The sequence below is a fragment of the Phaenicophaeus curvirostris genome, chromosome 1 (assembly GCF_032191515.1).
Source record: "Phaenicophaeus curvirostris isolate KB17595 chromosome 1, BPBGC_Pcur_1.0, whole genome shotgun sequence".
NCBI lineage: Eukaryota > Metazoa > Chordata > Aves > Cuculiformes > Cuculidae > Phaenicophaeus > Phaenicophaeus curvirostris.
Window position 1 is genome coordinate 103,537,644 of NC_091392.1, and position 25,293 is coordinate 103,562,936.

The window sequence follows — 25,293 nt, forward strand, 5'->3', positions numbered from 1 at the left end:
TACAAAAATTTCGCTGCATTTTGGTGAACTTTGAACTCATTCAACCATTTTGTCAGTCAAATATGAGAATAAATACTTTTAAAGGAAGATGAGATATTTTCATCTGCCTTTAATATATATTTTTAAATGAAATGATAAGATTTGGAATCGCAAAGGGGAAGCATTTTTTTCTCAGTTTGGGTTTACTGGAATCCCTTCATCTCCTAAAACCTCAATTCAGAATTAAGAGCATAATGTTAGTCATTTCTCAGTAAAGATTTAAGAACTTCTGGCCAGCTGCTTATCAGCCTTTAAAATTATTTATTTAAAGATGAAGTACTAAATAATGAAACATTTTCTTTGCTTTCTTTAGAAATGAGAACCAAAATAAATACAAAATTAATTAATTATAATGAGTGTGACCAACGGTAGGATAATATACACATATTTCTTGTCAAGAATAAGTGGTTGCAGCACTTGATGTGCAAACGGAATTTATGTCTAGTGCTAATTTTTACTCTCCATCTGATTATGTCAAACTGCAGTAGTACATAGGCAGGAATTGTAAAACTTCTGGCCAACAAGCATTAAACAGGCTGCTGAACAGCTAGTATTGCATTATGCAATAACCCAGAGTAACAGGGGTCCAAATCTGAGAGATTTTAAAATACTGATGTAAAACTAAAGACAAGCTTTTTGCATAAGAGGAAGAAATAAGGTTTAATAGTAATATTTTTTCCACATTTTTTGTATGTTTTGGAAAATCACTGTTTGGTTTTTTTTTTCATTATCTGTAACAAAAACTTTTTTCAAGTCATTAAATATTAAATTGTTAGTTCATACTAAAATATTTCTTATTATCTTTGCTTTGTCCTAGATCAGAGGAGGAAAGCTTATGATCACATACACAAGAAAGAATGATGCTGGCAAATATGTTTGTGTTGGAACAAATATGGTTGGAGAACGTGAAAGTGAAGTTGCAGAGCTCACTGTTTTAGGTAAGAACCCCTCCTTTTAATTGTGTTAATGAAAATATCCAACTTTTGTTTTCCCTTTTATTAAGAGTCATTCTTATATGTTTCCTTTTCAGTATTTACATTGAAATGTTTTTGTCATGGTTGTGTTCTACCGAATGGGTGGCAGTTAGTGGCCTTGCAATCCACCCTGGACTGTTTTTTGCTATTGGAATACACTTGTTTAGTTCTTGAATTGAAAATAATTCTAGTGTCCATTGACTAGAAGAGTATTTTAATATAGCAGCGAATCAAAAATTAACATCACTAAGAAGCAGAGTCTCAATGCTTCCCTCTTATTGAAGAAAATCAGAATTATTCTAGATTTCTGTTCTAAATAATTATCTTTTCATATATTGTTGTATATACTGAGTGTTGTAAAGATGTAGCAGGTCTAATTATTTAAGTGATCCTAATGATAGTTCCTCTAGCATAAAATAATACATTGTCATTTAAGATAACCTAGCTTAGCTGAAAATTACATTTTTTGTTACTATTGCAGAAAAGAAGCTGTAACTCTTAACTCAGAATACCTTCAGCATAGGGACATTGCCTCCTGATTATTGTAGATACGACTTTAGTATTTTTCATTCCAAATGTATCTCCTGTTACCTTGAAGTATGGGAGGCGTGAGATAGCTTAATTGTTTCTGTAGAAGGAATAGATATTTTAGATATAGGTATTTTAGAATAGATACCACAGGATGAGAACATCCAAACCCTGGTTCATAACACAGTTTGTTCCATCACAGTGCTGATGCAGTAGTCCTGGCCCTTGCCTTTTTGTTTCATTGTTTTTTTGGTCAATCAGGTTTAAGATCTGCCTTGTCAGCATTTGGCACTTTTGTCTCACTTAACCACTTCTTAGAATTAGGACTTGTGCAACTTGAAGTCATGTTCAGAGTTTTTATGGAATCTTAAAACCTTTGAAACTGAATTCCCAGCAAAAAAGTGTGTAACCTTTTGTAATCTATGACTTCCTATGATCTACTATACTGTTTTTGTTTGGGTGTACTTTTCACAGAATCATAGAATCACAGAATAACCAGGTTGGAAGAGACCCACTGGATCATCAAGTCCAACCGTTCCTATCAAACACTAAACCACATCCCTCAGCACCTCATCCACCCGTGCCTTGAACACCTCCAGGGAAGGTGACTCAACCACCTCCCTGGGCAGCCTGTTCCAGTGCCCAATGACCCTTTCTGTAAAGAAAAACCCTTTCTGTAAAGAAAACTTTTTTTATTTATAGACAACTCTGAAGTATTTTGGGGAGGAAGTTTATTGTCTCTTAGATTTTTAAACCTTCCAAGAAAAGTCTAGAACTGAAAGAAAGTCAAAATTACATGAGTAAAGTCCTGACACTGGGCTCCTAGTTAACTGTCCCAGTTAACTGCTCATCATTCATCTACTACTAACCAGCGAATCAGGGTATGGACTGTTACAGAAGCCAGGCTGGAAAATATTATTCTTGCTGAACACTAGTAAGCAGGTTGCATTGCAGAGAGAGATCTGTCTTTGTCTCTTTCTTCATCTTGTTTTCCCTTCAAATATATTTCTGATTTTCAGCCTGGGAAAACTAGTGAGGTTTTCTTTTCAGACAGGATAGTAAAGTTTTAAATGTCTTCTCAATCTGTGTCTAGAAATCTTTATTCACCTTATTCTTTCAACTCAGGCCTTAGATATGTGTGAAAAAGCATGAGAAACATGCTGACTCCATAAATTAAAATCTTACAACATAAATCTTATGTTTATGGGGTTTGGTTATTTAGAAGTTGAACTTTTAGGTCTCTGCTTTAGATCAGAGCGTGGTTTGCATGCCAGAAACTGTAATATTAGAATGTTTCAAAGTGATCCTTTCCTTGTGTTTAGCAAATAATCCTGTGACAAAGATAGACACTTAAATCAGTGCTGATTTCCCTTATTTGTTTAAACATTTGAATAAGAGTGTTATGAATGGGCAGACAAAAGCTCTCGGGCTATTACTCTTCCTTTAGGAAACTGATCTGGGTAAGAACAATGTGCCTCTTGTGGCTGTTGCTGTCCTGTAGCAGTCCCAAACTTACCAGATCACTCCTTTTTCTCTTATGCCATTAAGCTGAAAATTCTTGCACAAACTATTGTTACTCTAAAGTTTAATCTGGAATGTTCTTTTCTTGCATTCAGATTGTGTTTTTACTGCACTTACAAAAAAAGGGGCTGGAGGAGGGAATGTCTGTAATTGTGTTTTTGTAATTCACAACTAAATTTGTGTCTGTAGGTCTCTGTTTTATTTCCCACTTTTTGTATATGAAGTCAGGCTAGAACTGACAGCTTAAAGATCAACTTGGTGTTTCATCCAGCATTAGTTGCCTAGCATTGGAAGCAAAAGTAAGTTTTCTACAGCACAAGTGTCCAGTTGGTCTGGACATTCTCAATAATAAAGGAAGCTCTTTTATAGGGTTTCGGCCAGTTCAAATTTCCACTTCAGTCCTTTTTGAACCATTCACTAAAGTTTTATAATACTGAATCTCTATGCCTTTATCTGCGAAGTCAAAGTAATTTAGAACCACCTTTGTCAAACACAAATGTGAGACAATAAGAATATGGAGTTGTGTTTTTATCATTTTGTCTGGTGTCATTTATACTCCTATGAGAAAATTGTGCCATATTTTTGGATATTCACATGTGCCAGTTGTGCCAATTGCTTCAGATACTTACAGTTTCAGGAAGATTATATTTATATCTCTAGTACTTACAAGTCAAAACAAGCAGCTGTCTTCTCAACTCCCTCAGAGCTTTCACAGGTTTATAGGCAAGAAAGTCATCTGCCTTAGGCAAAGGAACCTGCCAAGCACTCTCCTGTTAAACCTTCCCTGTTCTTTTATGGACATCCCGTTGTCATCTAGTGCTGCCTTTCTAGGTAGGTAATCATGGACTATCTCAGAAATTGTTAAAAGGACATTTATTCCTTGTGTGTATGCAAACCTCACTGCACTGCAGCCTGGTGTGGAACTATGAAACTAAAAAGCACTATAAAGCTTTTAACCCTGTTACAATTAGAAAAGTATGCCAATCCCTTTCCTGTAATTTCCAGTTAGTAGCTGGGTTGCCAGAATAGCTCAGCCTGTACTGCGATCCCATTTTGTTCCAGAAAGCCTGACAAAAAGTATGCAGCTATGAATCTGACCCTGGTGAGCCAGGACTTGGGTCATCCATGTCGTATAATGTAAGTCAGGGATAACAGCAATTTTTATAAACAAAAATTATAGAGAGGACATTATGGTTTTTTTTGCCTTGTTTCATTTGATGCGTGCTAGTGAAAGAAAGTGTTGTCTTTCTAATACAGCACTGGAACTGATTGCATTGAACACTAGCTGGTGATGATGATACCTGCATGCAACCTCACAGAGATACTGTGATGGACCTTGCTTAGCCTTTGAATTTAGAGGCACCATTGAGTCAAAACCTCCAGTGAGACAATGATTTGTGCCTTCTGTCTTTTTGAAGCACTGTGGCAGATGAGTTGTCATTTGTCTGGGTCCTTACAGCAAGCCTGATTCTATCTGAGGATCAAAGTGTACTTGGATTTTCTGTGTTGGGTTGTGTTTTCCTTTAACTGTGTTAGGTGTGACAATCATCCGTAAGAAGGAAGTAATCTGTGCCAAGAACCTCAGCCACTGTTGTAAGTGTCTTCCTCCTGTGCTGAGGTTCACAGTACCAGACATCTGCAGGGCTATGGTTCTTCTGCCTGAGGCTGGCAGCGAGAGGACCAGCACCAGAGGCACCTCCGTCAGTTTTGTCACCTTGCTTCCCTTTGTCTAATAGCCACAATTCAAGGGAAATCACAATTCAGGTGCAGAACTGCTGGATTAATCCCTTTCTTTTTTTTTCCCCTTTCCTTTTAGAGAGACCATCTTTTGTGAAGAGACCAAGTAATTTGGCTGTAACTGTGGATGATAGTGCAGAGTTTAAGTGTGAGGCAAGAGGTGACCCAGTCCCTACAGTAAGATGGAGGAAAGATGATGGGGAATTACCAAAAGCAAGGTACAGTACATGGAGTTACCTTTTTATGACATGTAGTTTGGTATGTGATGCAGCCATTCAACATTTAACAGCTAGCATTTCTTTTACTTGAATGTAGAAGGCCTGGCTTATCATTGAGCTCTGTTTGAAGTTATAATTTATATTGAAACTTAAAAACAGCTTGTCCTCAAGCTCTTGTTGTAACAACACGTGACAAATTTCTTAAAAAAAACACCTAAATTAGAATCATAGAATAGTTTGGGTTGGAAGGGACCTTAAAGATCATCTAGTTCCAATCCCCCTGCCACGGGCAGGGACACCTCCCACTAGATCAGGCTGCCCAAGGCCCCATCCAACCTGGCCCTGAACACTTCCAGGGATGGGGCAGCCACAGCTTCCCTGGGCAACCTGTGCCAGTGCCTCACCATCCTCATAGTGAAGAAGTTCTTCCTTATGTCTAGTCTAAATCTTCCCCCCTCCAGTTTATACCCATTGCCCCCCATCCTATCGCTACAAGCCTTTGTAAACAGTCCCTCCCTAGCTCTCTTGTAGGCTCCCTTCAGGTACTGGAAGGTCGCTATAAGGTCTCCTCGGTGCCTTCTCTTCTCCAGACTCTCTCAGCCTGTCAGAATTAAGAAATTCTGTCAGTAATATCTGATACAGATTAATTTTTCACCCAAAGAGTCTTTTGTAATTACAAAAAGTTTTGGAGAATGTGTAGCAAATAGTAAATTAGGTTACAACATCAAGAAGTATATATTTGAATTGCAAGTGATATAAAATTTGGTCTGGTAATGTGAAAAGCTGCCTTGGTTACAGACGGGGGTTTTTTGCTAAGTTTCCAAATATTTTTTTTTCCTGTTATTGCTCTAATTCAGGCCAAAAAGTAAAACACCTTATTAAAAAGAAATGTATTCTGTGATAGATAGATAAATTATTTATTTATTTACTTTGAAGTCCCAATCATTGGTTAAAAGCCTATTAGGGAAGGAAATTGGAAGAAGCAGCACTGTAACACTTGGCTCCAAATCTGGCTTCCTGTTAATCTAGTCTATAGCTCTAGTAATAACTATAGCATTTTTCAGATAAGTGTCTACTTCCCATAAAGAGAAACACATTGACTGCATTATGCAAAGAAGAGAAAAAAGGTCATAAAAGGAGACAAGATGGTAAAAGGCCACATTGTTCTTCAAATAATTATTGAATTAATTGTGATTTATCTATGCTTTCCAGCAATTGTGATATTCTTAAGAACGATATTTTTGTTTCAATTATATTTTAAAAATCCTTCTTTCAGATAGTAAGAAAAGAGGGAGAATAATAACTACTGTTACATGTACTTAAGAGAGTTCTAACTATTAAAACCTTCTGCGTTAGAGCTTTATGGTTGTGTTACACCAGTGAAAGTCCATTGATATCAGTAAAACTGGCTTACATTGCAAATGAAATCAGGACAAGGTTTTCAAATATTGTGCTCTTAAAACATTATTTTTACATTATCAGTTTATAAGGATTTATACATATTTTTATTTGTAAGGAAAATGTAGGAATAAAAATATTTGAAAGCAAACCCACCATGTTTTTACCCTTAACGGAAGTATTGCAAAGTTCTATTAGTCCTATTCATTGTTTCTTAATATGTACATTTAAAGGTATGAAATCCGTGATGATCATACTTTGAAAATCCGGAAAGTTATGGCAGGAGACATGGGCTCATATACTTGTGTTGCAGAAAACATGGTTGGAAAAGCTGAAGCGTCAGCAACTCTAACAGTTCAAGGTAAGAAGGTTTCTTTACACAGTACTTCAATCTAGAATAAAGTTAGGTTTTTTTACAAAACAACCTTATAGTGTTCTATACACAGACTAGTTAAGTATTTACACAACTATAATACTTGTGACTTTATGCAAGAACTCTATACTGTGTTGTAAAAAATGTGAAAATGTAAATTTGGTTTGAGTTGTATTCTTAGGAAACTGAAGCACTTCACGTGTAAGTTTTTTTGTAAGGAGTCTTTATGCTACTGGGATGGGGAACTAAATATGTTTCGAACTTCAGTCTGATTAGAATCATGTCACTTACAATCTTTGTATCTGAAGTCCTAACAGAAAGAAGAAAACCAGCATTATCAAACTACATTGTTTTAACTTGAAAAGAAAGAGTTCTAAGTTCAAGTATCAGCCAGATTTTTTCAATTAAATAAAGTAAAGAAGCAGTGAATGATAAATCTGTATAACTTCTAATCCACTAACCCAGACCACTGGAATTCCTGTTGCTTTTTCATTTAAAAAGTGTATCCTAGCCCTACTGTTCCTTTGTAAGATAAAAATTCAGTGGAACTCAGTGAACTAGTATGTATAAAAATCCTTCATTGCCTTTATATACACAATCCAGATGTTCACTATTCAGATAATCCCCCTCTTCCTTTCCTGGCTAGCAGACAGGCAATGATGTCATCCTGATGTTTTTTTCTAAGCAGTGATGGTCCTTCTGTCCTTTTCTCTGTTCACTGAGAATTAGTCATTATGGAGTTTTGGGGAAGTGTGGGCTTAAAAGTATTTTATTTGGTAACAAGCCTGTACTTATACACATTTACAGTAACAGGAAAGTTCTCCTTAACCTTTTCTCCTTTTTCTACCAGAAATGTTTGGTATCCCTAACATCTGTATCTGCTAAGAAAATAGGAATTCTTTGGTTGAAGCTCTCATAAAACCAATATTTTTGAGATGTTCTGTTTTATTAGTCATCATTATGTTTATACACCAAAACTTATACCTTATGTTTGCAAAATAACCAACTCTTATGCTTAGTGTTTTAGAATAAGAGAATAAAACATGACCAGTAATCACAGATTATTCAAAAGAAAAAGACTGAATTAATTTTTAAATGGTGATTTTGTTTGAAGATATGTCTTCTATCAACAGTTAATTTTGTAAAATGTTAGTATTAAGAAAATTTGCTTTATGACTCATTGAGCAGTTGCATTTCTGGAAATAAGCTATGATAAGCTATTGTTAACCCTAGTCCTTCATAGTCCTATTCAAAATAATAAACAAACACATTCTTGTAATCTCATTAAATTTAAGGATGCTACTTAGATGTAAAATGACATAAGTATCTAGATGTTAGAGATGTAGAGTGAGATCTTTGAAATTTGACAATAAAGTGGTACTTTTAAAGAACATGATCATAATCTTGATTCAGTCTTCATTCAGCAAGTTTCTTTTTTTTTTTTTTAGGTACTTGTATTACACAGTAGATATTTATATTGTAACAGCTTTGCTCTGTGGATATTGTTATGGGATAATTTGTTTCCCAGTGTGAATGGATTACCTCCTGGGCCATTTGTCTGTAATAATGTCTTTGTAGCAGAGATGAATGTGAGAAACTGTAATGTGTAAGGCTAATTTGTTACTGGTAATGTAGTAAATTACGATCAAAATCCATTTATTCAAGTATGCAGGAGACCTAGCAGTATCAGAAGAAGGAAAAAAGAAAAAAAGATTCCTTTTCCCTTCTTTTCTCTTCCCCTCCCCTCTTGACTGTAGGGTTTAATAAATGTGTGTTCTGCTATGCCAAATAGAGTTATTTCAGTTGCATATTTGTAAACAGAGGGACAGTTACTGCTGCCATTGTGCAGACTTGTTAAATTCAGCAGAGAACAAAGAGGGAGTTTGAGTTTGTCTGGGAGTTGGGGTTTTTTTTGGTGGGGGTGGGGGTGATTGGTTTTGGTTTTTTTCCTCCTCAGTATCTCAGCGACAGGCTGTGGTGTTTCCATAACAGACTATATGCCAAAGAAAAAAAATGAGAATTGTTAATGTTAAGCCCAGCAGATGTGTGCCTGTGTTAGGAAAGGGACAGTCATCATCTGTCAAGTGTCCATACAATGGAACTGCTGCACTGAATAAACATGGCACACAGCAGAAAGGGCTGTAGGCAGTGCTCTGGGACTCTGCTTGGGCTTTAGGGTTGGTAGCACTGCTAAGAGGAGGACGTATCCTCTTCCATACTCATCATTTCTCAGGCCTCAAGCACGGTCATTGACCTGCGTGTGTTCTGCGCTATACAGGGTTATCTAAGGTATTAAAAGGTGGAGTGTGCCACACTGGTGCTAATTGAGATACCTAGGTGTTAGAAATGTGCTGGTGAAACACAGCAAATAGCTAACCTGGTGTCTCAGCAGAGAGCTGCCCTGGATCTGATAGTGTCGTCATCTCCAGGTCAGCTCTGACCCTGCTTGATCTAGCAGACACTGGAGTGCACAGTGCAAGCCCTGCAGAACTCCCTGTCTCAGGGAGCTAGGCAAATGGGCCTTGTGTGTGTCCATGAGCTAGGAGCTGTCAACTCAGATAGTTCAACTATATGTAGTAGAATGCTAACTGTAGAAAATGCAAAAGAGAGAAGGGAATATCAATTCTATTTTAATGTTCTTCCTAATCATGGCATCAGCATCACAGATTCTGATGACTGGAATCACTGTTTTCCTTTATACAGACTCCTCAGTTTGGGAATTGTGTTTTCTATGTGAAGTACAGTTGCTTTATTTTTATTGTGATTTCAGTTAATTCCTAAACCAATTTTGGAGTTCTGTATTAACACAGAAATTTGAATCCTTCTCTTAGTCTTTTTCCTGTTGTTCCTTGAAACTGTTTGTCAAGTTATCTTATTTTCTCCTTGGAAAATGTAATAGTTAAGAAAATGTAATCCTGATGTTGTTTGCATTTTCCTAAAATCAAAGTGTCTAAGTTCACTGTCTTCATTTTGCAGCCATGTGTAGTGCATGTGTAAGTCATCCAGAGACCTTGCTAAATACACATGGAAGCATTTAATTCAGGAGATGATTAATTATTAAATAAATACCTCAGTCAATACAAGCTGCCAGGAAGCAGCAAATAGTACAATGCATTATATTTTACCAAGAAGGGAAACAATGGCCAAAGTACATCTCTGGAACCAGTAGATTTCCCTCTTGCTCTAGTACTAAGCAAGATGGATATAATTTTTGCATATGCATTTAATATATATGCAAGATGCTTTTCATGTTTTTGTGGAGATTTCTGTTATGTGGTTTGCTTAGCTTTGTGCCTTAAAGCAGTGCTGTGGAAATTATAATACTAAATATTTCATTATTGTATAGAAAATTGTAGCCCATGTTGCTAAGACACACAAAATTACCAAAAATGCATGCCTCAGAACTTGAACTCTATGAGAATTAATCTTACCATCAATGCAAATAGAAGTAGGGCTTCTTCAAGAATCTGCAGATTTCACTTTTAATCGTAAAAGTGCTTTTAAATAAATCTAAGAACCAAAGGTTTTACGTATTTTCCCCTACTTCCATTTGTTTCACTCCCATTTTCAGTATTTAATTAGGGATTTTTAATGTGTCATTTTATAAGCAGTTTATAATTTATGATGAAATTAGTCTCTGGTACAAGTGGAAATATGGCTTCAGTGGAAGTCCTACTATGCAGTTGGCCAGTAACCATTATAACAATGACAGTGTAGTTGCTACTTAGTGGGAGTTAAAAAAACCAAACAGGTCAAGTAGATCAGTTTACTTGATGTCTTCACGAGAATAATGACAGCACTGTGGCTGTTGGTGACTTTTGGTCCGTTACTGACAGGTTAGTAGTGAATAACAGTCCTCAAACTTAAGTTCTTCTTAACACCTCTTCATCAAGTAGTGGCTCGAGCTCACGATACTTGTTACAGTGTCCTGCCTAATACTCACCTAAACATACAGCAGCAGTGGCTAAACTCTAAAACTTAAATTTGCCACTTAAAGGCACTTAACATATTCAGTGTTATCAATTTGGCAGGAAAAAGGAAGAATTCCTATGGAAATTGCTCTGGCCAATTCATATTTTACAGAGGTGATCTTTCATGTCAAGGCTTTTTAGCTTATAATGTCATTAATTTTAGATTTATCGGAGCTTGTCTGCAGGGTGGGTAGTGAGCAGAATTTTCAATAAGTGTTTTTTGGCTGTAGTAGTCAACTGACAAGGAATTTTAATCTGAAAAGGTGGCACATGCTTCAGGTCTGGAATTTCCTCCTCCTTCCAATCCCCTCTTTGTACAAAGTAGCTTCAGGGCAAGCCATAAAAGACATCTTTTTGATAAGGCTTTTGAGTAGGGCTGAGAATACCATGTGGAATGAAAAGGAATAGGATTTGTTCTTTTATCTGTCGGATACCATATAAACGTTTCCACTGTGTCAGGCCACTGGTACATGTTATAAGTTGGCTGTAAATGTAACAGCTTTATAGGTATCTGAGCTACCTACATTAGAATAACAAAGACAAAATTTAGATTTCTATGGGATTACAAAAATATTATTGGGTTATCAGGTAGTTATTATGTGTGGCGGTGAACACCTCACAGTATCATGGGTGAATTTAACCATTTGAATTTTAAAACTATGAATTGGGTTAAAATCTGAACTTGTCTACATAGTCTCTCTTTAAGTTAGTATTTCTCCTTTTGAAAGAACTGATTTTAGGCCATATTCTGTCTTGAGTCCAATGGAAGAATTGTGATTGTCCTATGAACTTGAAGATTTTTTTAATGAATAAACTTTTGGCAGGATGAATGAGGGAAACCATCTCTTGTGATTTGTATAGCTTAAGAGACAACCCTTTCCGCCGTAATGACTGCTGTAAACTATGACAGCACTTCAGATTTCTATCGGAGATCTGAGGACGTTGACGGTCACCTATTTCTGGTGTATGGATATAAATCTTAAAAGTTAATCAGAAGAAACTGAGGAAACTATCTGAAGAATAAATTAGTGCCCTGAAGGTGCTTGTTCTACTCATGCAAGTGATGAACTGAGATTCCTGAAGCATTTCTAAAATACAGGTAAAAGAAGGAATTTCAGCATTTTTTAAAATAACCAGTGATTTATAGATGTTTCAGATCTGTGTAACATTCTAATAAATAGCTGCTTCTATAGTTTTTAAGTTTTTTAAATGCATTTTTATTTTTTTGCATAGAGTCTCACAACAGTGACAGCAATTGCTTACTGGGAAATAACGCTTAAAAACTTTTAGGACCTCTTTCGGAAATTTAGTACTTTGAAGCAAGGCCTTGAGACAGATGTTTCTAAGCTAGTAGAAGTGGAGTCCAAATAATTTGGAGAAACATTATTATAAAAATAAGTTGAAACTAGAGGCTTTCTGCTGCTGAAAGGGTTTTAGTTACTGTAAAGTTCTTAACAAGTCTACCTTTTAATCACTCACTGCTGAGAATTGAAAGTAGATTTGTGTAGCATGTTCAGAATGCAAAAGTAGCAAAGGAAATCTGAAGACTGTTTTCTACTGCCTTCAGATTACTAAATCCCATAGCAAGGGGGAAAACTCAATTGTTTTTGTGTCAGGCTTCACTGTTGCAGGCTTTATTTTGTCACTGCTGTGCTAATGATGACTTTAGAGTAGACAAAGCAGAATTTTACTACAAGTTGTTGAGTTTGCAATTTTTTTGTTTTATGTATAAAATCAAATAGACTGCAAGGAATAATAATTTTCATTGGTTGTTCATTGAATAGTACTTCTGCTGCGTGTTCGTTTTGAAATATACTTAGACTTTATTAAATTATGCTAAACATCCATAAAAAGATAATACACATTTTATTTTTGCCTTGTTTATTGCATGTTAGTAATTTTCACAAGGACTATACAATTATAGTGCACTCTCATTTTTTTGTCAGTTTACATGCATCACTAAATTCAGTCATCTTTGAACTGATTCTTGGCAAAAAAAATACTGACTGATAATAGCAGGATGTTCAAATATTATTTTGATAAACTAGTTTGAGTACTATTTGTTACTAAGGACTATGTTTTGTTTGAACACTAAAATATTTTATTGTTACATGATGAATAACAATCAGGAATTGGTAATAAAATACTTTGCAGCCTATACACATGAACTACATCATCTATTAGGCTCAGTATGAGAATCTTCCAGTGCAAGAAAAAAATGCTGCTTTTTAAAACCTGCTAAATATCAACTATGCTCCCATTGTTTTCTGCAGGAGGTATCCTCATGCTCCCCTTATTGCTATGACCATGCATTAATTCCCAAAGTTTGGGGTGATTTTTTTTTTTTTTCCTTTCAAGTATGGAGTAGAATGATAGGATTGAGAAACAAAAAACCCAAAGATGTCTGGATGGACAATCAGGTTGCTTGTCTTATTCTCATGAATGTCATATACTTCCTAGACACAACTTTGAAGGAGATTATGTTCTCTTTGTATCTTTCAGTGACATAATGAGAGCTCAGTTAGGATTTGCACCTCCTCAAATCAAGCAGCCGCTCTCTCTTTCGACACAGTTAAGGTAGTACATTGATATTTGGATCTGAGTACAGAAGAAGTAGTCACCTGAGAGTTCTGCTGTGGTCCAGTCTTCCACCAGCAAGGTCTGATGGCCTTTTCTGTACCTCTTCCTTCAGAGTTCTTGAGAGCTCATATCTTGTCAGGCTTTTTTCCTCAAAGAGCCTAACTAACCTAACTAAAGATTTCAACTCAAAACATGTTTCCTAATATCCATAGATTGATTTTGGTCTAGGCTTAGATTTTGGTTCAGACTACCAGCAATTTTTGACAGCATTATCTTTTGGCAGAGGTGAACCACTACTTCACTGTATAAAAATCCAGCTGACTTTTCCTGAAATTTTTAATTTTATCTTATTTTTACACATTGTGTTTATTTCCCTTAAGCATCTGGTTCCTTTTTCATCCTCCATCACAGTAAAAATTCCCAGTACCTGATGGCTAGTTCCATTTTGTATAGAGATCTTATATATTCAGGGTTTTGCTACCTGTAATTAAAATGTCTTATTATGTCACATTTGCTTTCCTGTTAACATTAAAAAGTAAGTTCAGGAATTAGTGTCCCAGATATGGACTCGGATTGTCTGTATGTGGAGGTTTTGTTGCCCCCATAAAAAGAAATCTAGATTTATTTTGAAATAGTATCTTTTTCAGTTGACACTATCCCTTACTGAGTACTGCACGTTTGAAATAACATTTCATAATGATCAAACATTACTGCACTGTAGAGATTTATTGTCCTTCCATTTTTAGTGTGTTTGGCATCCATTGATCTTGTGAATCTTGAAAAGTGGCTTTGGCCACTTTTCACAAATATCTTTAGCTTATTATAAAGTTACAATATATTTCAAGTACTTCTTTCCAAGAAGAAAACTGTGCTATCATAAAAAGCTGGGGGGAAAGTCCCACTTCATTTCCTTTTTAGCTCTACTGTCTTTTCCTATAAGTCAATTAATGCAGTTGGAAACTCCTAAGAATTCTTCAAATAGCATCCAGCTATCATAATTTTTTTGTGCTTCTGCACAGCGTGTTTAAAATTAATCTATCTTTTTTTTTCCACTCTTCTAAAAGGCTTTAGTCTAAATATTTGTAGGCGCGACTACTTAGATCACAACAGTGCCCAAAATTGCCTCCGTTGTTTTTAAACACAGGGAAAGACAACTCCTCTCCAAAAGGAGAAGCCTGGGAAACAGGACTCCACAGTTTACTGCATTACTCTAGTTTTTAAATAGATGAAATTAGATTTGTCGTATGTGTGCACTCTAAATTGTATTTGGTTTATAGAATGGCTTAGGAGAACCCAGCGCAGGGCAAGGGTGGGGGATACTAGGAGAGGAACTTCTGAAAGACCCTAAATCCCTCTCTCTGTCTTCTGTCTCCCATATTTCAGATTTCTCTTGTCACATCAAGGCAATGACTACAAGATTTATAAGCATTTTAAACTGCGCACTACATGTATTAACCTGTATTAAAGTGCTGCCTTTTAAAACCATACTGCAAAATATATTTCCACATTTTTTATTTTCATCATAGAATTCTTCATTGGTATCTGTAGGAGAGATTATAAACTTTCTTATTTTGTAGTGAGTACCAACAAAATCAGTTGCAAATCAAAAATCTCATGTGAATACTGCCTGTGTTGTATCGTAATTTTTAGATACATTTTCTAAAGCCATAGTCTTTCCTGTGTCTCCTTGCTATATGTACCAGGTCTAAATGCAATTGCATTTTCAAGGCTTTATTTGTAGTGGCAGCACCATGGAGTGATACTTGCCCTCTTTCATCATTAGACCACTTTTTCCTAGAGCACATTAGCTCTCCTAAGTAAACATGGGCACCTGCCCTTTTTCTCTGGTTATCAAGTCACAGGTGTAAGCTAAATCCACCCTGGCAGTCATGTGCACTGTGCTGAAAATGGAAGAATATGTTCTGCCCTGCACAGTCAGAGTAAGTGTCATGGTAATGTGGCTACCAGGTTTCCAGACTGCAGCTGTCTCATGGCTGCTGGCTCAGAGTGCAGCCAGGTAAGCACACAGTAAGAAGCGCAACTTGCAGCCCACCTAAGAGCAGCGGTTTTATGTAAGGCACAAGGTGTAGCCCATCTGTTTCTAAGTTGCTGCCCAGTACATGAGAAGCCTTCACTATTCAGACTCCTTAAAGATGAGACAATGTGGGTCAATTGTAAGCAAAAAAAAAAAAAGGAAATAGAAATTAAAAACAAACAAACAAACAACTAATTGGAAAGTATGTTAAGGAGCACAGCAGCTAATTGATGCTGAGATTGTTCCCTTATTAGCTTTTCTGTGCCTGAATTTGAAACATGGTTACAGATCTCTAGGTTCCTTCTACTTCTAAAGGTGCTGCTATCAGAAGTGTTTTTCCTAGTACCCAGTGAACGTCTTTCTTAATTTCATTCTTTTACTTACCATGTCATTATAGACAACAATTAATCAGTTTATTTTGCAATTAGATTTCTGTTTTCTTGCCATAGTCACTTGTTCCTTTAAACTTAAGAAGTGCTTATCTGACGCATCAGCAGCAATCTAAATCAGAATTTTTCCAGTCATCTTAAATGTAATAAACCACAATCACTCCCTTGCTGGGGTTTGGAATTACAAGTCATCACTTTTGATTTGAAAGATCAAAAATCTCATGTAAGCATTTTGCCTCAGCTGTGTGTCTGTGGCATGCTTGGCGCCAGGCTGTTAGACTTCTCCCGAGAAGTTTATTTTGCACTATATCCCACTTCATGACTGTGGACTGTGGACTGTGAAAGCATTTACAGTGAGTAAGGGTGTCCCTCTCTGGTCTTATGTAGATATGAATTTTAGCAGAAAATCTGGGAAAATATGAATTATTTACACAAGCATCCAGACCTCAAAAAATGACAGCTGAAAACAGAGAGACCGATGAGGATGAAAAGTGATCCATTCCCAATTCCTTTGTAATGTACCTGGTATTATTTTCCCATGTTTTTCAAAGGTTAAAGCCAGGAGACAGCTGAATGACAGCATTTGTATTTTTTTCAGAACAAGAGATTTTGGCCTTTGTTTATTCCTCTGTAGAAGGTGATACTTTCCACAAATGACTGCAGAGAGATATGCATATAAAGGATAGTGGGTGTTTCAGATTGCTTTGGTAAGAACAGATAGCCTACAAATCACTGGATGGGAAATGAAGCATGGCATGTTGTCTTAAGTCTTCCTTAATAATGGTTTTTGCTACGCCGACATAAATTTCTGGTAGACGTGTTGCAGAAAGGCATTCAGTCGTCCCTGCTCAGATACTTGAACTTAAAAATAGTAGATTAGATTTAGAGTTAAGCAAGCGTAGTCGTAAAATATATTTATGAACAGAAGAAGCTGGCAGCTTTTTAGCTGAGTTTTTGTTTGGAATTAGGGAAGGAGTTGTAAAATTATTCAGTTACTCAGATTTTTTTTTAAATTTTTTAAGGTATGAGCAGAGTTTGACTAGTTTGTTAAACATACTCAGACTCTCACATTTCCTCTGCACATTACTCTAGTATCCAAATTTTCTGTAGCCATTCATTTCAGACAGACATTATGAACAGTGAGTTTCTCACCCACTCATTTAATACACAGATTATAAGCAGCTGAGTTTAAGCCATTATGTAGAACTGCAATGCTCCATCACAGATAACGTAGCTTTCTCTATAGTGTCTCTGTTGCTAGTTTCGGAGTTTCTCCTCTAGCACTGTCTAGTCTCTATCTGGCCAGCAACATCAGAAATGCCTGCTCCTGAAGTCCACTGTCTTTTCTAGGCCATCGGACTATCCTCGCATCTTGTCTCCTACCAGTTTGTTTCTACAGGCACATTCAGCTTTTGATATTTTTCACTTGAACTGGGATTAATGTATCACAAAAATAATTGAAAGCAATCTAAATTACATTGTGACTGCCATTTCCTAGATTAATCACATGACCAAGGATTTATATAGAGGCTAAAGACGGTATATGGGCTTGATGGCTGTATTAAATTATTACCCTGAATATTGGGATTGTTTCATTTTTCTGGTGTAGAATTATACTTCCTTGCTTCCTCTCTAGTGATTTTTATGTACTATAAGGATGTCAAGCAGTCCTTGAAGGCATGAAGATATTTATTTAAATAATCAAAAATTAAATACATTGAGCTTAAATCAAAAGTGTTCAGCTTGTGTCAGTTGAATAACAAGATAACTTCGGAGCATCTGGGAGGTATTCATAAATAGTAACAATGAGAACAATAATTAGTATTTAATATGCAGAACAAAATGCTGTTTAATAATTAAGCACTACTTTGAATCTCAGGATCTCAAAAGCACCTTATTAGTATGAATGAATGAAAATTTGTATAATTTCAGTCTTTTTGAGACAGATAATTGCTACCACAGCTTTCAGAAATGGGGTGCTTGACTATCATAGCTCGCCCAATATCAGGCTAAGAAGTAGACACGGCTCTGTAATATTTAATTCTAAGCATAAGGAAACCAATCAGTTACAGGGAAACGCTAGATCAACATTTGCATTCACCTTTGTGAGAAGAATTACAAAATGTGTTATTTAGACACATAGGCATTACGTACAGTGTGTTGTGGTCTCATGTACACATTTTGCGAAAAGGGCTGAAAGAATGGTTCTTGCCCAGTTTGGAGGAGAACTGGCTTCGGGACAGGGAGGAACATAACAGCAGCTGCTCCCCCCACCCTTACCCCTTCACAGTACCTACAGAGAGGTTGTTAGTAAGATGGAGCCAAGCTCTTTACAGTGACGTGTGGCAAGAGACAAGAGACAATGAATCTAAGTTGACACAAGGGAGACCAAGGCTGGATATAGGGAGAAGTTCCTTTGCTGCGGACAGTCAGGCAGTGGAGCAGGTTGCTGAGAGAATCTTTGTATTCTCAGTTCTTGGAAGTTTTCAAGACTTAACTGGATCAAGCCCTGTGCAACTTCATCTCACCTCATACCTGGTCCTGCTTGAGCAGTAGGTTGGACTAGAGACATTTTAGTTGCTTCCAATGTGATTATCCTATGACCCTACAATATTACATCTGTCAAATACAATAGTTGCTGCATTAACATCTGGCAACTCTCCTAGTCCTAAAACTACAAATTCCTTCGCCTGCAAGTGGATTTAATAATACCAATAGTCCCTGTGAGAGTGATAGGATTGCTGGCAAGAATAAGGTATTAAAAGATCACGTCACTGGACTGGAAACTACCTTCTTTTGGTTTTTTGTTCAGTGACTGGACATGTCTTTCCAGAAAAAGCTCACTTGTCAAGGAAATTATTTGAAAGGCAAAAATAGTATTCCGTTGGTGTTTGTGGTTTTATAGTCTACCTTCATGTCTTTACAAAAGGGTTATTCCCCCTAACTGCCATGTGAAAAGCTATTATTAACAAAGGGAAAATTAATTTCCCTTATAATTGAGAGCGCTGTCAAATAAAATGTGCTATAACAGAGGAAAAACTATTTGCTTCTCAGTTTTAGTAACCTTAGATATTAATAATATGTAAATCAAACTAAGAAAGTGGTCTTTGTTATAGTTGCTACTGTTATTGTTGTTCTTTTAAACCACATGATGTCCCTCTGACAGAATTGTTTAAACTTTTCTATGAAGTTTCACCCTTTGCCCTTGCCACAGATTTGCAACCAACATAGTACCCTGTTTCTACAGGGGTTTATTTTCACATATCAGTATCCCCTCTGTTTTTACAGGTGGGCAAAAAAATACATTTGCTTGACAGGGTTATTTTTTAACTACATTAACAAAACCGTCTGTTAAAATGAAAAGTGGAAATTCAGCACTTACAAGTTAATTTAATTTGTAAAAATGTAATTGAGCAACCAAGACAGATTTTTATCTGTTAGAAATTTTCAACTGTGCTTTCAGTAGAGGGCTTAGGCAGTTTTGAATTGCTACCAGGAACTTTTCTCTTTTTGACTCTGTTCGAGTAATGAAAAATTGGTAATTTATAGTTACTTCTATGCAAGATTTGCATCCCATTAAGTCTCTTATCAGGCTATTTAATGTAGAATATCAGTTGTGTTTTATGAAGGAGCATTTCTAATTCTAAAGCAGGTCAGACCATAATTGCAAGTTTAGTAGAGAGCTTTTCAGTTAAAAAGGAGTGTTTACTGGATAATATGCTTACACATCAGCAAGATTAACAAGGAGCTGCGCCTTGGGGATGAGCATATTTCTCTCAGGAATTCTTGTGTGTCATTTCTTGGCCACTCCTTTTGCAAATCATAGACTTAACCAGGATAATCTGAGCAGAATGATACACACTGATTTTCTCTTTGAGAAATACTGAACCCACAAATTCAAAGGTGACATCCAGAATACTTTCTTAAAATTGAAAATTGAATTTTTGAAAAAATGCTACTTTCAACTTCCTCGATGATTATTTCCTAAAAAACCCTATCTGTAATAACATAAAGACCAAATTTTCTACAATATCGTGTTTTGGTGCATTCAGTTGCAGCTTCTTGGCTTCCTCATGGCTAATGAATTTTGGCAGACTGGAAATTATTAGTTTCCTCCATGTGTTTTATCAGAGGATGGTATATTATGGTGCTTATCTACACGAGATGAAAGTGTACCCTGCTGAACAGTAGTTGTTTCAGTCTCAACATGAAGTGATAAGACCAAAGTGTTGAAGGGCTCGGTATTTGTAACATGCATTCAAAAAAATATATATATATATTGACTTCCACTGCAACTATATTATGCCAATTACTGGTTTTTTTATTTACTTTTTTGTATCTATGTATATCTTAGAAATGCATTATTTTTACATCTTTATTTTCAGGGTTTTTTTTTGTGATTAGTGATATGTGGTTGGAATGCTTTTTAACATGCCTTTCTTCTCTAAGTGAAATTAGTCTTCCAGGATCTGTGCCATTTCAAAGTTTATGAAAATTTTCAGCTATAGTTGAAACATAATTTAATATTAGATGATTTACCACTAGGAAATTTCTGTTGAGAAATATGCCTTGCTAAAAGTGTGTTTTTTAATAAAGTGAAATTTAGGATTGCATGGGAAGGAAGAAAAGGGTTAAGAATCTTTTAAAATTATTTTCTTTGTATTTTAGTTTGCATTTAATATTGAGCATTATGACCGTAATACAGTAATCTTGTACTGAAAACATGGTTGTGTGAGCTAAATGCCTCAGCCTATTAGTAATTTTTTAATAAACTTCCTTTGTGATGGCTATTAGCCTAAGAAAAGTGTCTTCCATTTGTAGATGTTTGAATACTTTAGAAGGAGTATAAATGTCACTGTTCCATTTCAGCAATATTGCAAATTGAAATTTACTGGACATTTTAATTTAGTTTTATCATGAAAAGCTCGTGATGCAGAGGAATAATGATAATATGAAAACGAAGACATTTTACTCAAAAGTTACACAGCAGTTCATTGAAAAGGCTTGGAGTAGAACCCAGGTTGCCTGACCATTATTTTAGTCTGTTACTCATTTTCCTTGACAGCCTACTTTCAGCATTTAATAGAGACTTCTGCTTAAAAACCAAATAGAAAAAAAAATGTGATTCAACATTTTTAACCTATTTTTCATATATCAGTATGTATGTGTGCTTTCTAAGGTCCTTATCAAGGGTCCTTTTTATTTATTTTTTTTTAATTTTGCTTTATTCTTTGCTTTGCTTCATGTCTGTTAAATTTTATTTACTCCATGTTTTCTTTTTGTTTTGTTTTTGTTTTTAGTTGTGTCTGGTAAGTTGAAATTTTATTGGCCATCTTCTAATCATCGTATCACTGTGACGAGAACTTCTCCTCCCCTTCCCATCCATCCCCTTCCATGTCCTTCAACCATTCAGCTCCCATCTTTTACTTGTTATTGACAAGACGCATCGCACAGAATAAATTCTGCATGAAGTATGGGTAACTTAATGGCAAAGAGAAAGGTAACAGGTTGCTAACTTTGTTTTTCAATGATGTAAAGAGTAACGTCTTGTTTCTTCAGTGTCTGCATTAGTTGAATTTCAAAGTGTTCTATGAAAATTATTTTTGTTTTAAAGGTCTCATGGATAGAATTTGTTTGTTCCTTAAGGGGATTATTTTCTCAGCTTTTTTTACAGTAGAATCATCACATACTACTCATGTGTGACCCAAGGTGCAAAAGCAAACTGAAGTTAAAAAAAAGATGGTGAAAATGCTTATAATACAGTAAACACTGAATGGAATTTAATAACAAAGTTGTGCTTAAACCTTTTTTAATTCTTCTGATATTGAAGCTAATAATATGTTTATTATTTATGTTAATGGCAATAGATTTAGGATAATACATGTATACATACCATGAATATATACTTAGAATAGTGTGCATACAAAATACGTATTTAGAGTACTATCCAGAGAGACATATACCTATTCATCTTTTATAAATGTTATCATAGTTACCTGAGAGTAATTTCTCCTAATATTTTGGTGTTCAGTAGTCCCTGAACAGTCTTCTTCAGGTACTAGAATCACAAGAATCCAGCTATTTCACCAGTGGTGGGAAACATTTTAATCTCTCTGTAGCAGTACCCATTCTCAAGGTCAACAAAATCTTAAACCTTGCAATTCCTCTGCCCTGTCATAGGATTTAGAAACCTTCAGATCCATTGTGTGTGGCATTGTACTGAACAAACCAAGCTTTAAATTTAACTATATGCTAAATTTATTCTTGTTATTAGAGTTCAGCAGCATAAGAAAGGTGCTTCACCCTCATCTCCATCTTCCCCATCACACCTTACAACCCTGTGGCAAACCTCCAACAGTTTACCCTTCCATTCTAAATTCTGTCATGTCAAAGCGTTCCCACGTCTCTTCCAAGATATTGATTGAATCTTTCAGACCTAAATGTTTTGAAGTCTGCTAGTTCACTCTCACTTTCACTTTGAGTAGTTGCTTATCTAAGGAAATTCTAGGGAAGGTGGCATTTGCATCCAAATGTTAATAATAAAGTGCCGCGCTTTAAAAATTTCTTCCCAAGTGGGAAGGTTGTAGGAAGTGTATATTCTAATATGAACTCAGTAGGAAGCAGAGATACAAGGCATGAGGAAAAGGAAAATGAAAGTGTTGGCCTGCATGAACACTGAAAGCTATTTTTTTAGGCAGGACTTGGAGTGTTACTGAATTCATTCCAGATAAAGCCACAATTACTTGATTTTTATAAAACATATTGAGTGAGATCTATACGATTCACACTCTTTTTAAAGCAAGATCTTGTACACACAAAAATGTTTGTAAGGAAAAAAAAAACACAGACACCAAAACCATTTGAGTTATTAAAGTCAGATTCAAAATACCCCCTTTATTCTCAACGCAAAGAAGAGGGAGAGAAGAATTAGTATTGGACAGATGATTGGAAGGAACTGGAGATGAATAAGTAAATGGACTTTAATTCATATTTTTCAAGAAGTGAAAGTTAACAGCATTTAAAACAAGGTAGATTTTTTTTCTGTTCTAGCCCCATCAAGATATCTAATACTGATTTTTTTTTTAATGTGACTGACATGATTTTTTGACATCCTGTTTACTGCTGGATGAAAGGGCTGTTGAAGTCTGTATGAATCAAATAGTTTGGACAGTGCTGGCAGTATTTCTAATGTTAGACTGAGCAGATGTTTCAAATTTGCCTTCATTTGCATATATATTTTGTTTGAACATGCCCTTGCCTATGTAAATGAGGAAGACATTTAACTCTACTGTTCTTTAAATTCATTCTTCAGTAACTGGATTGAAGATTTTTAAATATTATAGCTTTTAAAATAATATTTCTGAGGCTTTTGACTTAGAATTTTTTTGAGACCTCGCCTACATCAAAAGTCTCTTACATTAGCAGTTAAGCACTTTTTCTCTCCTCAGCTTTCCTAAACCAAAGATTATGGCTTTAGTGCATGCAAGCCTGAATTGCTAGTTACTCAACCTTGTTTATTGAAGCCCTTGACAAAGGGTGGCCTGTGCGCCAGTTGTCCCTCAAAGATTTCTCCATTCTGACTTGTAGCTGTACCCCTCATTTCAAACACAAATTGTAACAAATTTGTTTGTATCAGTGACTGTTGCTCTGCAAGTTGTCTGGTTAAGCTGGTAGGAATTCCTTCCATATGTAAAGCAAGTGATGCACAGTCAGAATTTTCATTGGGAGGTCCAGCAGAAGAAAAGATGATCTGAGTGATGCTGAAGCTGTGCCTGCTAGAGATCAGTGTGTCTTTGTGCTGCCTCTCCTTATTAAAGAAACTTAACTATTCTTTTTTACACCATTTAAAGCCAGTAGGCAAATTGTGCTTTCAAATAGGTTATCTTTGGTCTTCTGATAGTTTGTGATTTATTGGTATTTTCGTTTCAGAGCCTCCACAGTTTGTTGTAAAACCTCGAGACCAGGTAGCTGCACTGGGGAGAACGGTGACTTTCCAGTGTGAAGCAACTGGAAACCCTCAGCCAGCCATCTTTTGGCGGAGAGAGGGAAGTCAGGTAAAACAGACTTTCTGTCCCTTCTTCCTGACAGTTTCTTGAAGAAATGATGTCACATGAAGGAAATATTTTAATTCTTGTTTTAAAGATGTGGGAAATAGGTCTAGAACTTGGAGAGCTTCTGTACTTCTAAGTGACATGCATGCCAGATTATATCAGCCTTTTTAGAAAGGATATCTATGTTTTGCTCAGTCTCCTGTTTTCTCCATGAATGTAAAAATAAATCTATGAAACAACTGGAAACATTCTATGTTTCAATACTATGAAAACATTTTTCACCCAAAAGAGAGAACTTTTAAGAGATGCAGAGATGACCGGTGCTGAAGTTTGTTTGAACTCCCAACCACTCCCAAAATTTCAGGAAGTTTGGCTCTGGATTTATGGTGCAAGTGTTAGTGTGTTTGGCAAACTAAACCATTTGATGTGTTATTCTGCATCACTGCATGGGCAGAACTCTATTTGGGGCTAAGGAGATCTACTTTTCCACTTAGTCAGTTGGCTGACAGGTCATACCTGAACAGGTCAGCTTTTCTCCCAGCTACCTTATTTGAATGAGAGGGAAATATATTTTCAGCTTCTTTGTAAAGGATCTTGAAAGTCAGTGGGTGAAACATGATATAGCACAACAGGAATGTCACAGTTTTCTTCTAGAGTCATCTTTTGAAGGAGGAGTGTGACACAAAGTATTCTTTATTGGAAGGAAAGAAGGAATATGGGATTCTTGTTTGCTGTGAAGGAAGGAATGAATGGTGCAATAGCATATGACAGGGTCTTTTGTGTTACAAAACAATAGGCCAGAGAAATTGAGAATGCTTAGAGGCTGGCTTCTTTACTCCATTTGCAACAGTTCTGTCTAAATACCCAACTAGGCTACTAACCACATTTAGATTATGATCTTCAATGGTATTAGTATACCAGCATATTATGTTTATATATTTGTATGACCTGGATTTTTTTTTCCATGTTTTGTGTCGAGTACATACGCTTTCTGGCTCATATGTGACTGTTATGAGTGGTGACCGTTTATGGTGATTGAGGGAGCAGGAGGAGGAGGAGGGTAATGAATAGGATTTGCTAATACTGAAGAAAAGGATGTCATGTTCCATTCCTTTGGCTGATTTTTGGAAATACAAAATGTATATAGGCAAGAAAGAGAGACAAAGAATAGCCTCTGAGACCTTAAACTGTTCTCGTTCACAAATTGTTCAGGCAGTGGTAGAAATTTGGAATCAGTACTTAGTGTAAAGGGTCTGTATTATTTTGATTGCAGCTCTGATTTTTGACCACTGTTGGTAAGTGCTATGTAATTCATACCAAAACTGTCTAAGTAGAAACTGGCATAGAATTTAATCCTAGATTAGAAGGCTCAATATAAAATACCAACACTATGATTACGGAGACCTAAACAGCAGCTCTTTTTAAAATGGAATCCATTCTTAGGAAGGCAAAAGTTAAAATACAAATAAGTAAACCAAA

At 36.0% G+C, this 25,293-nt stretch overlaps 1 protein-coding gene across 7 annotated transcripts in view; it reads left to right on the plus strand.

Annotated features, from left to right (window-relative positions):
* Positions 1 to 25,293, plus strand: part of ROBO1 (roundabout guidance receptor 1) — a 618,408-nt gene that overhangs the window by 533,351 nt on the left and 59,764 nt on the right. For all 7 annotated transcript variants that reach the window (XM_069870168.1, XM_069870199.1, XM_069870188.1 and 4 more), the window contains 4 exons: positions 857 to 977; positions 4,879 to 5,017; positions 6,649 to 6,776; positions 23,693 to 23,817. In XM_069870168.1, coding sequence (XP_069726269.1) covers positions 857 to 977; positions 4,879 to 5,017; positions 6,649 to 6,776; positions 23,693 to 23,817 — 513 coding nt within the window. The remainder of the gene's footprint in view (positions 1 to 856; positions 978 to 4,878; positions 5,018 to 6,648; positions 6,777 to 23,692; positions 23,818 to 25,293) is intronic.